This window comes from Anoplolepis gracilipes, chromosome 5, assembly GCF_047496725.1.
Source record: "Anoplolepis gracilipes chromosome 5, ASM4749672v1, whole genome shotgun sequence".
Taxonomy (NCBI): domain Eukaryota; kingdom Metazoa; phylum Arthropoda; class Insecta; order Hymenoptera; family Formicidae; genus Anoplolepis; species Anoplolepis gracilipes.
Genome location: NC_132974.1, coordinates 376,286 through 392,060, shown reverse-complemented (window position 1 = coordinate 392,060; position 15,775 = coordinate 376,286). Strand labels below are relative to the sequence as shown.

At 32.3% G+C, this 15,775-nt stretch overlaps 3 protein-coding genes across 3 annotated transcripts; 2 read left to right on the top strand and 1 right to left on the bottom strand.

The window, feature by feature from the left end:
- Nucleotides 1–2,683: 2,683 nt before the first annotated feature.
- Alphacop (coatomer subunit alpha) lies at nt 2,684–11,874 on the bottom strand. The gene is made up of 6 exons (XM_072892239.1): nt 11,686–11,874; nt 7,158–7,573; nt 5,971–6,779; nt 4,850–5,797; nt 3,595–4,767; nt 2,684–3,498 (listed from the first exon to the last, which is right to left on the bottom strand). The coding sequence occupies exons 1-6, from the start codon at nt 11,763–11,765 to the stop codon at nt 3,295–3,297; spliced, it is 3,630 nt and encodes a 1,209-aa protein (XP_072748340.1). The 5' UTR covers nt 11,766–11,874; the 3' UTR covers nt 2,684–3,294.
- Nucleotides 9,293–11,202, top strand: LOC140666411 (uncharacterized). The gene is made up of 2 exons (XM_072893574.1): nt 9,293–9,352; nt 10,201–11,202. The coding sequence occupies exons 1-2, from the start codon at nt 9,320–9,322 to the stop codon at nt 11,200–11,202; spliced, it is 1,035 nt and encodes a 344-aa protein (XP_072749675.1). The 5' UTR covers nt 9,293–9,319.
- Nucleotides 11,875–12,110: 236 nt separating the features above from the next.
- Nucleotides 12,111–14,049, top strand: Creld (Cysteine rich with EGF like domains). The gene is made up of 4 exons (XM_072892214.1): nt 12,111–12,501; nt 12,759–13,416; nt 13,545–13,640; nt 13,710–14,049. Exons 1-4 carry the CDS (start codon nt 12,331–12,333, stop codon nt 13,928–13,930), a joined length of 1,146 nt encoding a protein of 381 aa, XP_072748315.1. The 5' UTR covers nt 12,111–12,330; the 3' UTR covers nt 13,931–14,049.
- Nucleotides 14,050–15,775: the final 1,726 nt, after the last annotated feature.

Below are 15,775 nucleotides of genomic sequence, written 5' to 3'. Positions count from 1 at the left end.
AAAACTCAAAACTACCAAATAGAAATGAAGAAATTCTTTAATCAGTTTTTAAAGAAACAAACATTGATTATTGAATAAAATTTTAAAAATTAGTGTTATCAAATTTTAGGTAAGAAGAAGAAATACAAATTGATATCTCTTGCCGACAAACTAAAAATTATCGAAAGGCTGGAGGATGGAGAGAAGACCTCGAGTGTTGCTGCAGATCTCGGCATTTGCCGAACAACAGTTCGACGTATATTTGGATTAAAGGAAGACGTACGAGCTCGTATAGGCGTCCTGAAGTCTCAACATGGAAATTGCAACAAACGTCGGTTTTCGGGAATCGAGGAATCGACTTTTGAAAAAATATTATATCAATGGTTTTGTCAACAACGACATCTTGGCGTACCGGTATCAGGATTAATTCTTAAAGAAAAAGCTTTAGAGATATATTCTAAAATGAATTATAATAGGAACTTTAAAGCCAGCAACGGATGGTTGCATATGTTTAAAATGCGACATGGAATACACGAAGAAAAGGTTCAAGCTGAAAAATTATCAAGTGATAAATCCGCCAGTGACGATTTCATATCAATGTTTCGTACTTTTACAGAGATTGAAATGTTTGATTTGGATAATGTTTATAATGCCGATGAAACAGGACTGTTTTGGCGATGTTTGCCAAGAAAGTCCTTAACGATGCGCAACGAAGACCTTGCTGGCTTTGAAGTTCCTAAAGATAGAATAACTGTTATGGTTTGTGCGAACGCTACTGGAACTCACAAAATTCCTTTACTAATAATCGACAAAGCAAAACAACCACGTTGTTTTAGAAATGTTTGCAAATTACCGGTTAATTACATTAACCAAAAAAATGCTTGGATGGATACAAATATTTTTAAACATTGGTTTAAAAATATCTTTATCCCTGCCGTTGATGCTAAAAATAATGGAAAGAAAGAAAAAATTCTTCTCCTTTTAGACAATGCACTATCACATCCTTCCAGTGAAGAGTTGAGAATAATTGCTTCCCATTGCCAGGTAATTTTTTTACCACCAAATATGACTGCTTCGATTCAACCTATGAATCAAGGTGTCATACAATTGTTGAAAAAAAATTACCGTAAATTATTTTGTAGAGAGTTAATTATTACTCAACCAGTTGCACATGGAGTTCAGAATTTTGTTAAAAAATGGGACTTAATAAAATGTGTCTCAATTCTTTGTACAGCCTGGGAGGATTTGACAGTTCAGAGTCTAAAAAATTGTTGGAATAATGTTCTGAAGGGTGAACCACTTTCTTACGAGGATTCTTCTGAAACATTGTCTTTTATTAATAATGTATTATCCGATTATTGCACGGAGAAAGAAAATCTCGAATGGTTGAATATTGACCAATTTGAATTTGGACACCCAATTTTATCCATCGAGGATTTAATAAATCAAAATTTAGGAGTTGAGGTTCAAAATGTAACTAATGTGAATGAAGAGTCGAATGATAATGCAGAAGAATTGGAAGAACATGTATCTATGAAAGAAACTTACAAGTATATGTATACGGTATATAAATGGCTAATTCAACAAAACACAACGGAAATAGGAGATCTTTTAATATATTTAAAGATAATGCATCAGTTTGCCACAAGTATTTGCAATGAGGTAGAAGAGAGCTGGAGAAAAAAAAGTAGTAAATAAGTATGAATGTAAATACACATAAGTACACTGTGGACTTTGATATCGACAATAGGAAAAGTTTTTTGTGTTTTCTACAAAATGACAAAATTATTTATTTGTTTTGATATTATTGAGCATATTATTTTCACAGTATTTGATTTTTTATTTTATGCTGATATTTTATTTTTTCTATTATACTTAGCTTTTATTTTAAACAAACTCGACAAAATTAATTTTTTTTTTGAAGGGCAAGTTTTAATTTTAAAACTCTCTTCCCCAGATCTGCCAGTATATAAGTACATATGTATTCGCGTGCAATACATATGTATAAATGTATAAATATATAAACATGTTTAATAAAAAATATATATAATTATATGAATTTATAAATTTGTATATTTAATTTCCCTGTCCCTAAATATACATTTAATTTTAACGTTTATTTAAAATTAAAACTAAAAATCTAATTGACAACACAAAAATATTTAGTATAAATTTAAAAAAAATTTATTAACTTTGTATTATAACTATACATGCACTAATATATATAAAGGTAAAATATAAATTACAAAAACAGATCATAAATAATAATAATAAATAAATAATAAATAATAATAATAAATAAAATAAACTCATTATTACATAAATTGTACATTTTTTTTGTTATTAAGGTTCGAAAGTGCAATCTACGGTTCTGAATTCTGCTCAAGGTTCGAAAATGAGCGCGACACTGGGCGCGTTCAGGGAGACGCTGTTAGCGCTAATAGCGTCTCCCCGAACGTGCCCACTATCATGTAAATCTGAGAAGTGGTGATATAATTCCCCTTTCGCGGTCGTAGCATGAGAGGATTTTTTGTCGTAGGATAAGAAGTTTCATTCGTAGCATAAGAGGGTCGTAGGAGGTCCGACTGTAGATAAATTTTGCTCTTGAATAGAACTTTGTTCTATATAATTAACAAGTAAAATGCACTCATTATATTTAATATATTACAATTATTTTGTCTGTCAATTCAAAGAAATTACTATATTATATGATAGTAACGGTAAGATATTTTATTTATAAACTTAGTACTTTATACATACAAATACTTCTATTTTTTTTATAAATCATATCAAAATACAAGCTATATCTTTGATTATTAATAAATTTACATTACATGTTCTATTTTGGTAATATTTAAAAGTCATTTATTCAAAGTAATTATTAATAATTAATTAATAATTAATATTAAATTGAAATAGAAACACGATAAATATAAAAGATGTCATCGTCTGTCAAATCGATATGTATGAAATGAGCTTTCTATTTAATTTATTTCTATTTATTCTTTTTACGAAATTAAGTAAAACTAATTTTAAAGTCAAAAATAGATATCTTCTTTTTTTATGTTTCTTTTCACCTTTAATATATTACAATTAGAATTATATTAAATTGTTAAAATTACTTATTTTGCATGTTTAAAATAAAATGCAACTTTAAATCTTTTGAAACAAATGACATATATTACAATTAGTCAAATAAAAGTTGACAATTTATCTATTGTAAAAACATATCTTAATACTTCAACTATATATTGGATGAAAATAAAAAAAATTCTTACAAGACTAACAGCGCAATAACGATATATAAATAGAATGTTAACGTTCTTTGCCTATCAAAGCAACTTCACATATCTTGCATACTGTATCTTTAAATTGTGGATTATAGCTGGCACCACATAATGGACACTTCACTTCTGGTTTTCCTTTGTAAATAGGTGTGAATGTACTTGCGCACAACGAAAATGGATTGTGTTCATCATACGCTAATTTATGCTCATCGACAGGATTCTTGTCACAAGACTGTAAAATAAAAAAATTAATTTTTTACTTATGTATCAATATTATATATTCACACAAATATCAATTTACAATAAAAAAAAAATAAATAAAACGTACCTGTAAAAGAACCCGAATTTTTTGCGCAAGTTCAGGACTTGGACCAAGCTCAAGCAATCTTCTCGCAAACGAACCAGCGGTTTTGTAATTCTTCAATTTGTAGAACAGATTCACAGCTACTTGAAGTGTGAGAATCTGATGTATGGGTTGCAGATTACAGTGTGTAAAATAGGCCGCCATCTCACAAATTCTCTTCTGTTCGGCTAACGTGGCTCTCGGTAGATTCTTACGTTCGGTTTCCATTTTCAAACCTAAGATATACTCGCGACAAATCTGAATCAGCTGTTGAGCCTCTGCAATGTCTTGTTTCGTATCAACTACGAGCAACGGTACGCTCAGCAAAATTCCCTGCAGCTTCTCTATCGCTTTGGCAAACTTGCCATTAGTCGTCAGTTGGTAGCACACCTGGAGACGCTGAACCAGTTCGGTAAGATGTAATCCCACTGCAGGCACACCAGTCTTCGACGTAGCATCCTTCCAGTTGGTATCTTTCCAGTTTCTTTGTGGATATCCGTACAATGATGGTACACTAGGTAGACAGGCGTAGGATGTTCTGGAGCGAGCATATGTATTCAAAAACAGCGACTGATAAGGCCCGAATTCCACTACTCCAACCTGATTGTTGAGCAATCTGAAAGCAGACTCGAACGATCCGGCTAATATGTGATCGATCGGCAACTTGGAGTTGTTAATCCAATGTTGGGTCGGTGGAATTCCTTTAGTTGGCGGAGAATAATAACCGTCTTCGTTGGCGGTCGTCGCGGCCTCGAGTTCCGGCGGAAGATCGACGTCTTCGACGTCCCATCCGGGATTCTCCTCGCCTTCCGGCGCGATATCCGCATCGCCGAGCTCTTCGTCGTCTATACCAAGTTCCTCGTCGTTGCCCCAGCCCTCGGGTGTCACTGCACCGTCGTCCTCCAGAGCGAGAGCGGCGGCTACCTGAGTCCTGCTGCGAGACATCATCGCGCCCTCGAAGAAACCTTTAGAAACTGTCAACAGCGGCCAGTTGTTCTCAGCTTGTTGAATAGGTACAGGTGGACGGAGGTATATGGCACCCTTCTCCAGTGCAGAAAGTTCCTCGCTCATCGAGGGCTCATATTGGGCATCATCTTCCTCGTTTGATATACCGTGAATTTTCTCGGTGACATACGCCAACGATGCTTGTCCAGAGTTCTACAAAGGGTTCGAATAGAAATTTAAATAAATTTATATTTTCTTCAAATAAATAAAATTATTAACTATGCTATATACGTGCCCGCAAAATCTTGGCTCGTTCATAAATGTCGCCAAGCAACAAACTTCCTTGATACTGTCCCGATACGTCTTTTCGAATTTCCGCAATTTTTATCATCTTACGCAGCTTCTCTAGATTGCCGGTTATCAGATAAAGGAAGGCCAACTTTTCAAAGTTTTTGGTCCTTTGATAACACATTTCCACGACTTGATGATTGCCTTGCAGCAAAGCGGTTTGAGCTAGGCTCTCCCAGCATGATTTCTGATCGAGCTTCCTCGCCGCTTCCAATGCAACTTCGATGTTGCCACATTCAAGTGCGAGACCGAATCTTGTCTTCTCATCTTTCACGAAGTGAAGCGCTACCTCTGGATATCCTTTCTGCTGCAGGTAAGCTATAATCGACTGTCCAACGAGATTCGCAGTGCGAACCATGTGCAAGACTTCCTCGTACTTCCTGTTAATCAGTGCCAGCTTGAATTTATACTCCGTCGGATCTATTCGAAGAATTCTCGGTCTGCATTCTCGATCCAAGCAGTAAACTTGATTTCCCTTCACCCTCGTGACATAGATTGGCAAGTCTAGCGTGCGAATGATACCGTGGTCGCCGTTGCTGATGGCGTATTTAATATGGTTACTAGTCGTGTAAATGAATACGCCAGAATCGTCCCAGGCGCCAGATTTCACTCTCGCGTTCTCGTGCACGGAACAGAGAGATTCTAACCGACGATTGCAAATGTTAACAGTGTGTTTGGCCAGCAAAGCGACATGGGACATGTCGCTGGACCACACGACGTATCTGCATTTTGCAATCTTCACCTCTGCCAAGGTTCTCTTCTGCTGTACGTCGAATAACGTAACCTGTTCTGGGTCGCGCAAAAGTAGCATGCCAGTGCCGGCATAAAATATTTCATCGCAGTTTGGAATTTGCACTTTTTTCGTAACCTCGTTCTTCAGATTCTTGATAACTAACTGAAAAAGAAAATAAATATTTATTATTTAAAACCGTGTATTCTACAACAGTAAATAGAATTGTCATGTGCAAGAATAAAAAATAATTAAAATAGCAAGAGAATATATAAAAGAAGAATACTCTAATTACTTAATTTAAATAAAATAATTATCTTGAAATTATTTTAATTTACCGAATATGCTCTGTCCAAAACAGCGAATCGATTCCTGGCAACCCAGATGGCGGTGACGCCAGACGCCCGTTTGGTATCAGCATCCGAGCTTGAATCTCCTTCGCGCGGTATCATGTACAAGTCGTAGGTACTATTCTCGATATTCGAGGGTGATCTGGTGCAGACTAGAACACTGTTTTCCGCTTGATTGTACGACATACTGTAGGGCGGGGTTTTTCCTCCGCCGCGAATCTGCATCACTGACGTATCCTTGGACGTAGTGAAATCCAGTTTTCGTAGGAAACGGTCCTTCACGTAGTACAGAAGATTTCCGTAAACTGCGTACGCCGGACGTTCCCTTTCGAGTTTGAAGATGATCATTCCGGAATCATGACCGGCGGCGAAGAGATTTAGTGTCGGATGAGCGGCGAGGACCCAGAACCTCTCGTGCTCTCGTCTAAAGGTGTGCAAACACGTGCGCTTTGTCATGTCCCAGACCCTAATGCTTTTGTCCTCCGAATTCGAGAGGATGAGATCTTGTCTGGGGTGGAATAACACGCAGGATACGTTGTTGTAATGACCGCGACACGTGTCCACTTCCCAAGCTTTCGCGTCGTTCATCCGCCACATCTTGATTTGCCGATCATCAGCTCCGGATACGATCAGAGGTAACGTACCGTGAAAATATGCCCAATTTACGCCTCTGTCGTGCCCTTCCAAGACATATTTCACTACCGCGTCGGCCTGGCCGAATAAATCGGTCGTCCCCGGATTCTTTAGGTGGTCCTCGAGACCTCCCGGACCTGGCGCTACGTTCTTTTTACGTAATCCTGCAATTTCATCCAGTCATTAAAGCAATTTTCTTTCCCGTCGTATGATTCTGAAAGCAATTATCTCACACTATTTTCAGTTTGTGTGTATATGTGATTCTAACAATAAGGAATATGTAACGAATTTAAACAAATAAATATAAGTTTAATATATAATATTTAGTAAATTATTAATCGTAAAATTTAACTAATTCTCTAATCTTTCTATATTATTTTTTAAAATTATATTAAATTTTCTTAAATTATTTACATTTTTTAATTTGATAAATTTTTAATATGCATACACACATATAGGGTGTGTATAAAAATAATGTAATTATATATATTACTATAATTAAACCTAATATATAAAAAAAATATTTTTTTTTTTGCACGAACCAGAAATATCCCAAACACGGACCGTCTGATCCAACGAGGCCGACACGATAATATCTTCCGTAGGATGAAATTGAGCGCACATAACGTAGTGATTGTGCCCAGTCAGTACGCAAATGCAAGTACGACTTTGCCAGTTCCAGATTCGAATAGTCTGATCGTCCGAAGCGCTCAGAATCCAAGGATACTCTTGATGGAACACAGTAGTCCTGATGTAGTCTAGATGACCCAGCAGGGTGAAGATGCATCTTCGTTGCTTATAGTTCCAAACTTTAATCTTGTAATCGTCGCCGCCGGAAACGAACAGCGGCTGCTGATTGTGAAAACATATTCCTCGTACGGGTCCGTCGTGTTCATCAAATTTGTCGAGTAAGGTGCACATACGGTAATCCCACAATTGAATGACGCCATTGTGCAAACTGGAATTCATTTATATAAATAAGATAGATGTTATATAATAGCGTAATATTTTTTTAAAATTAATTTAAACAATTTATAAAAATATTACAATATTTTTTGGAACGTAAATATTTTATAAAACTAAAGGATGTGTGCAAAATAAATTTATATTTATTTACATTTATTATTTATTTATAAATAAATATAAATTTTTATTTATATTTATTTTATATTGTTTTATTACAGATTTATTTATTTTATATCCTATTCTCAGTTCAATTAATACATTTCAAAATATATGTATATTAAATTTTGTCAATGCAAATTTTTAAAAATTTTTTCGTGCGTTACTTAACTCTCGTGCAAATGTGCTTTATTTCACGAATATTACGCCTTATGAAATTGCTTTTATTGGTTCGTATACCGTAGGTATTATCCCTGCTTTCAATTGCTGATCAGAAATTTTACAAGAGATCTGGATTGCGAAAACCGACGATTTTTTTGTCTGGGCGGTTACAAAATGAGGCATAAATATAGAGGTCATTCGGAAACTGGATTTCGGGCCTACGCCTCCATACAGGGTGTCCCGATATTGCAATGGAACGAAAATGATACGAATTTAAAGATACAGATTATCATGTACGTAACATGAGATGAATAAATTCCATTATCTCTAAATAAGTGAGTATTTATTTTTAAAATAAATAATTTAAAATTGTATGTTTTTTTTCAAATAAAATTAATGGATTTCTGTGAATCGTACTCTGAACCGCCTTGTGTATTTCTATTATCTTCCGAAAAAGGCGTGGTACGTTACTTAATCGAAATATCAAAGACATTCCGCATAATTGCCTTTGGTTCGATCTCCCACGAGTAATCATTTTAAAATATGCATGACTGTTAAATTGTGACAAACTTCCCGCCCATACATATTAAAGAAATCAAACAATGATTGCCAAATTTATTATTATATTTCGATATTAAACCAGTTCACAGAATGATTCATTATATTCTAGTTCTTAAAACCCATTATTCTAAAAAACGTAATTTATATGTAAATATATTATTATTACGATAAAAATATATTAGTAATAATATTGATTGTAAAATTATTATAGTAAATATAAAGAAACATGTTAAAATAAATTACTACAATTAAATATTGTCATCTTTTATAAAAAAATGTTAAAATAAATATTATTTAGAAATATATTTTAAATAAATATAATACAGTATAAATAAATAAATAAATATGTTAACATAATCAAAATTGAAAATATAAATATATATGTACAAAATTTTAATATATATTAATATATTAATATTTTATAACTATTTATATGTTGTAAATGTTTAATATATATTAATAAATATTTTCAACTTTGATTATATTAACATATTTATTTTATTTTGATTATACTAACATATTTTCGATTTTAATATTATATTAATAAATTCAAGATTATAATAATGTGCATAGTGGAAGATTAATTTCACCTTCTAAACTGGACGATTATTTTCTGCGTCGCAATAAAAACTACCTGAAATTCAATCTACATGTGCTACGTAATTTTGATGAACCTGACAAGGTAAAACCAATACAGATCGAGATAGACCCCGCATATCCCCTTAGGACATTTCTGCGGAATCAGGTCGTCAGAAGCGGAGGTGGGGCGTGAAATGCACACCGTGTATATAGAGATCACATCATTACGCATCCTGGTAGTTTGCTCCTTAAATGCGTTAGGCTCACATCCCTCTCGACAATGGCATTCCCGCGATTTTTTTGGACTGTCATTGTAAGTATATGCATTCACATTTAACCCTTTGAGTCACGAATTTTTTTAATTGTCAGTATTTTAAAATTTGGTATATAAGGGTTTTTGGAGTCGCTGATTACGAATCCGTTGTGTTTTTCAAAATTCAAAATGGCGGATGCAATATGGCAGACGAAATTTTACTTCCGCCATATTGGATTTCTATATTAAATTTTGGAAATTAAATTTTTTTTCCTTTACATTCAGATTCTGCGATGTAAAAAAATCTTCAGAGAAAAAATTTAAAAAAGAATACGACTGTTACTTTTAATTTAGAACAGAAAATATTGTTTTTTATATATTTTTTATCAAAAAAAGGAGGATTTAACAAAAACAACACGGGGGAAAATTCTAAAAAAATTCTGAAAAATACTTTAGAGTGTACTAAGATTATAAAAAAATTGCCGTATTTATTGTCATAATAGATTAGTAGAAAATGCATTTTTTCATAAAAAAGTACTAATTTTGACTGTTTGTTTATATATGGTATTTTTGCAATTAACAATTATTGACTGTTCATATTTTTTTTACACTTATTGATGTTCTAGAGACTCTGTAGAAACAAAAAATCCGGTATTTGTTGATAAAAAAATAGTTAAAACAATAAAAAACTACGAAAAAAAAGGTGGGTCTCTGGGTGACCCGCTGTGACTCAAAGGGTTAAATAGAATATTTCTCAAAATATTCAATTTTTATTCTAATAAATCCGAAATATCAATTTTTCAAACATTATTTATCACATTATCCATCAACCATAAATTATCATGAATAATCTATGTATTTATATCAAGTAAAATTATACATGTTTTTTTTTTATTTTTATTTTTTAGCTTTTCATAGGAATCATGTCAATGAAAACGAACTCTACTTCTGAAGGCATTCATCTGACATTTCCCAACACTCCAAGATTAATATACACAGAATCTGAGTCCGTTCCTGCTTTCAGCGGGTATTCCTATGCAACTCAGGATTTGAATGGTGGCGAAAGTAATGTTGTTTTTACAACCGGTGTTGATTCTTTAAGCCGGTTGCAGCGTGAAATGGATTCGATGAAACTGCCAGAAGGAAATATGTTGGAGAAAACTCAAGAAAATTTAATGTCTCCAGAACAATCTAAATCTACAGAAGCAATAATGAATAAACAAGAGGATTTTAGCTTGAATGTTGAAAATCTTCAAGAAAGGCAGGAGCTGTCAAAGAGCTTCGAAGCGGATAATAATTTTGTTGAACATCAAACACCTCTTCAGCAATTCTCCTTTTTACCTTATCCTGCATTTAGAACAAATTTACTCAACTTTCCAACAGTCTTACCGAGATATCACGTATCACCAAACGTGATACAGAGTTATTATTCTCACGATCCCTATTCTCAGCTGAACCTACCTTTGCATAGTTTCAAGCTTTACAATCCCTCCGTGCCATTATTTTATCAAGCAGCAATCACGATTCCTAATAACATCACCGGATATACACCAACAGTTACTGATGATACAAAAGAATCTTTGGAACTAAATGAAGCTAAAAGTTCACAAACTAACGCCTCTGAATCTAGTATAGTAGATTCAAGATCTAATCTGAGATCAACAGTAAATGCAGTTGACAAAATGTCAAATAAATCTGCTACCTCCATAGATGAACAGGAATTCATGACCACATCTAAGAAAGTAGAGGTAGAAATTACAAGTAGTAATCCTGTGAAATCCTCTGCAGTAACACCTGAAAGTTCTGTTGAACAAACTACAAAAGACAAAATAAGTACTGAACTTGCAAATACAGAAATAAGTCCTTTGATGGAAAAATCAACTACTGTAACTTCTAAGAAACTTACATAAATATCAACAATTGATATATATACTTTATTTTACCTTTTGACGATTGCATTAGTTAATAATAAATAGGATTTTGGATAAAATGTAATAAGCTTACTGCAAGTTTGGACATATGCTTGAATTATATTAAAATAAAAATTGTTTTACATTTATATAAATTATGAATTTTTTATTTCAATGTAATATAAATTACTAATTTTTATTTTTTAATGTAATATAAATTTCTAATTAAAAAGTAATCTCTTCTTTATCAAATTATCAATGTTTGAATTAATTGAAACACTGTGCAGTAAATGAAAGGTTATGTCTATGTCAACATGTTTAATCGCATATATTCAAAAATATTTATCTAATAATTTTCTGACGTCAATATATAATTTAAAGAAAAAATTATTTATTTATTTTTTTTTTTTTTAAATAAATCCTACAAGCTGTAAAATGTCACGAAATGGTCAATAAGTCGGATTAAAATGTCTACCACTTTACCTTGCAAGCACCCAGGGACGTTTCGGATGAAAGGACAGTCCTTTCACTCGCGCGGATTTCGTTTCGAATTTCGTTAACATCTCGGCGAATTTTATCTAAAACGTTGCGTGTAATTAATTAAACATCACCCTCGCAAAATTCCTCAAACCTTTGACACACGACTTTTGAGACACGAGACACGTCACTATTCTCCTGTCTCACAAGCTATAAACGATACGTAGATAGCAGATCGGTTGCCTTTTTTCACTGAGATTCTAGTTACAAAATCAATTCCCCAAAACACCCTCGTGCATCTGATTGGCTGTCAAACGCGTGCCTTTTGCAGACCGCTAGCCAAGGAATTTGAGACACATCTCATAAACGTGCGCGCGACGCGTCCCGATTGGTCAGCTTGCCTGCGCATGCGCATTCGCGGGAGACACGTTCTGTCGTCTGGTCCGCCTAACCTCGGACACCTGATCTGTCAATCGTTTTTGATGAAAATACTCGCTGCAATTATGATCTAATCCGCGAATAAACGTTCAGAAAAGAAAGAGAGAGAGACGTTCGTTATTATTTTTTTGAAATTGTGACAAGTACGTTCCCCTCTTGTGCTTCCTATATTTTTTTATAAACTATAGTTGTGTCGACAGCCGGCGCGGTATAATGCAAGTGCCGATCAGTGCCATTGTTTTTCTCAACTTGTTTATAATCGCATCGATTTGCATGAACAACGTCCAATGTGAGAAGGAAAAGCCGAACGACAAGGAGGAACGTAAATCCGAAATATTCCCCCCCTGTGCAGCATGCAAAATACTTACCAATAGTTTCAAAAAGGTAAACATATTTTAGCCTTTATAACTTTACTCGAAAGTAATTTAATTTTTTAATATATTGAATAATTTATTGTATATTAATAATTTTTTATATATTAAAATTGTTTAAATATATTTAATACATTTTAATACATTAGAATTTTTACTTTTACATTACATTTAATTAATATATTATAAAAGTAAAAATTTCAATTGTACTTAGATATTACACATATTTTCAGTCAATGTAAAACTTGACAACTTGTAAATTCTTTGTAGGGTCTAGAAAGAACGAGTCGTGGGAAGTTTGAGGGTGGAGACAGCGCCTGGGAAGAGGACAAGCTAGGTTCATATTCAAGAAGTGAAATTCGATTAGTCGAGATACAGGAAAACCTATGTAAAGAGGTGAAACATGGCGAGACTCAGTGCCAATCTTTAGCGGAGGAATTAGAGGGTCAGATAGAGGAGTGGTGGTTCAAGTATCAAGATACCCATCCAGATATACACCAATATATATGCATCGAAAAGACAGAGCGTTGCTGTCCGGAGGATCACTATGGTCCAAATTGTATACCTTGTCCAGGCTATCCGGATAAAATATGTAGTAATAACGGCAAGTGCAAAGGAGCTGGTACAAGAAAAGGAAACGGTGGTTGCCTTTGCGATAAGGGATATATCGGAGATATTTGTTCAGAGTGTACTCCAGGATACTATGAATCTTACAAAGATGAAAAGACCTTGTTATGTTCCGCATGCCATGTGGCGTGTGATGGATCTTGCAGAGGTCCTGGACCAAAGGATTGCGAGAAGTGTGCCAGTGGATGGCACACGATTGAAGATAAAGGCTGCTTTGATATTGACGAATGCTTAAAAAGCGACGAGGTCTGTCCTGGCAATCAATTTTGCATCAATAAAGAAGGAAGTTATATTTGTTTAGGTATACATATATGTATGCTATACGTTTATTCACAAATTTATTAATTTATTGTTTATTTTATTATTTTCTTATTTTTATATTTTTTTAATTTTGAATATATTGAAATTAAAAATCTAAAATCTTTTCAGCTTGTGATAAAGCTTGCAATGGTTGTACTGGCGATGGCCCGGACATGTGTCTGAAATGTGCCGAGGGACACCATAAAAAGGATAACTTGTGTATAAGTAAGTACTAAAAAATAAAAATAATTTATGATATATTTTTAATAACGCATTTATAATTTATGTTATTAGATTCAGATCTTCTTGGCCGGAAAAAACAAGAAAATCTGGCACGATATCTAACATATTTTGGACTCTGTGTGGCGATATGTATTATCTTGCAACGTAATATTTATGCAGCGAGCATTATTGGCTTGCTGGTTGCAATATATATATCTGTCTCAGAATACATGATTGCACATAGCAATGTTCAAGACACAACGGCAAACATGGATATTCTAGGACCAGCTTAAATAGGAACACAATTTAAATAACTTTATAAAATTTATTTTATAATGGTGTATTGTGAATGTAAGAAGTCATCCATAATGCAAAATAGATCATAATATTAATATATAATTTTAAAAAGGATATATATATAAAAGTTAAACAAAAATTTAATTTATTTGCTAATATGTATCTTTTACTGATATATTTTTAAAAAATGTTTTGAGATATGTTCCTAATACTATATATGTTTTCAATGTCTATATGTTCACTTTATATAATTATGTGATTTTTGTCCAGATATTGAAATATTTCAAAAATATAGTCAATTTTTATATTTTATATAGTCAGTTTTTTTTAATACCACTTCTCTTTTAAAGTTATTAGGATTACGTACAATTTCTTAAATTTTCAAATACCTTTGTTATATATTGCATATATATATATTATATTATTGTAAATATACTGTATCTCTCTCTCTTCCTGGGAAAAAAAGTCCATATAAAATTGGCAATATATGGATTTTGTCAATATCTGAGCATATCTTGCCAAATATAGTTATATATAATAATATGATAATTAAATAAAATATATGATATATGATTTTATTTAATTATATAATATCATATATAACTATACTTGGTAAAACATGATCAGATATTGACAAAATTCATATATGGCCAACTTTTTTTCCCGGGTTATATATATATATAATGTAAAATGATAAAAAAAGAAGATATAAAATAAGTACATTATATATTATATATTTAAAATAAGTACATTGTGTATATCTCTCTTATATAATTTTATATTTATAGAATACTTAAACGATTTTTGCTAATGTATAAATATAGTTTCTAATATAAACAGTATAATATAATATAATTATATTGTATTTTAATGAAAAAATTTAAAAATCTAAATGCCAGTAAATAGAAAGTTATTATACACTTTTTTTATAAGTGCACTTTATGTGGTTCAGATTTTAAGTGCATTTTACTTATATTAGAGTTAAAATGTTCCAAATTATTTAACCGACTGGACAACAAAAAGTAAAGCTTTCTGTAATTTAATCGGTGAATGAAAGCAATGACAGGTACGATAAATTATTTGAAGAAAATTTCCTAAATGATCTTTTTTACTCTTGAGATTTGTATTTTATAGTATTTCCAATGTTATTTTGTGTAAATAATGACTTGATGGCTATTTTGACATTACATTTTTCGTAGCTGTCAGACACCTACGGAAAATTTTAAACGATGTCACGTGGTCGACAGGCAGGGAAGCTCTGTTATTTATTTAAGATTGGCAATAATTTTAAATTTAATTTTGTTCACTTACAATCTTTATAAAAAATGTAGGTTTCTTTATCTCTATTCTTTTCGTTTATGCATAATTTATCTTTCATTTTTACATAAAAGACTTTTCGAAATTATTTTACGAAAGCGTTCACGAAATGTCTTAAAAGTTAACATTTATAGGAATTCTTGAAATATTTTAATTCTAATTTCTTTGAATATTTTGCAGAGTATTTTAGTGTTTTCTATTGCTTGCCAATTAATTCTGTAGTGCTACATTTTAAAGAATTTTTATTTTTAAATTTAGAGAATCATAGGGTATCTCTACAATTATAATAATTCTCTCTCACTTGTAAAAAAATTTTTTGTTTTTATATTTACAAAGCTCAAAATTTTTTATTTATATACCTTTCAACATTTTGTCTTTTTTTTAAATTTTTACTCTTATTAACAAATATTCACAATATATAAATTACTTTGATTAACTCATTGATTTTATGAGCAAAGGTATGTTCTTTTCTATTATAAAATTTATGAAAAGATAAGAAACATAAATTCTTTACATAAATAGAG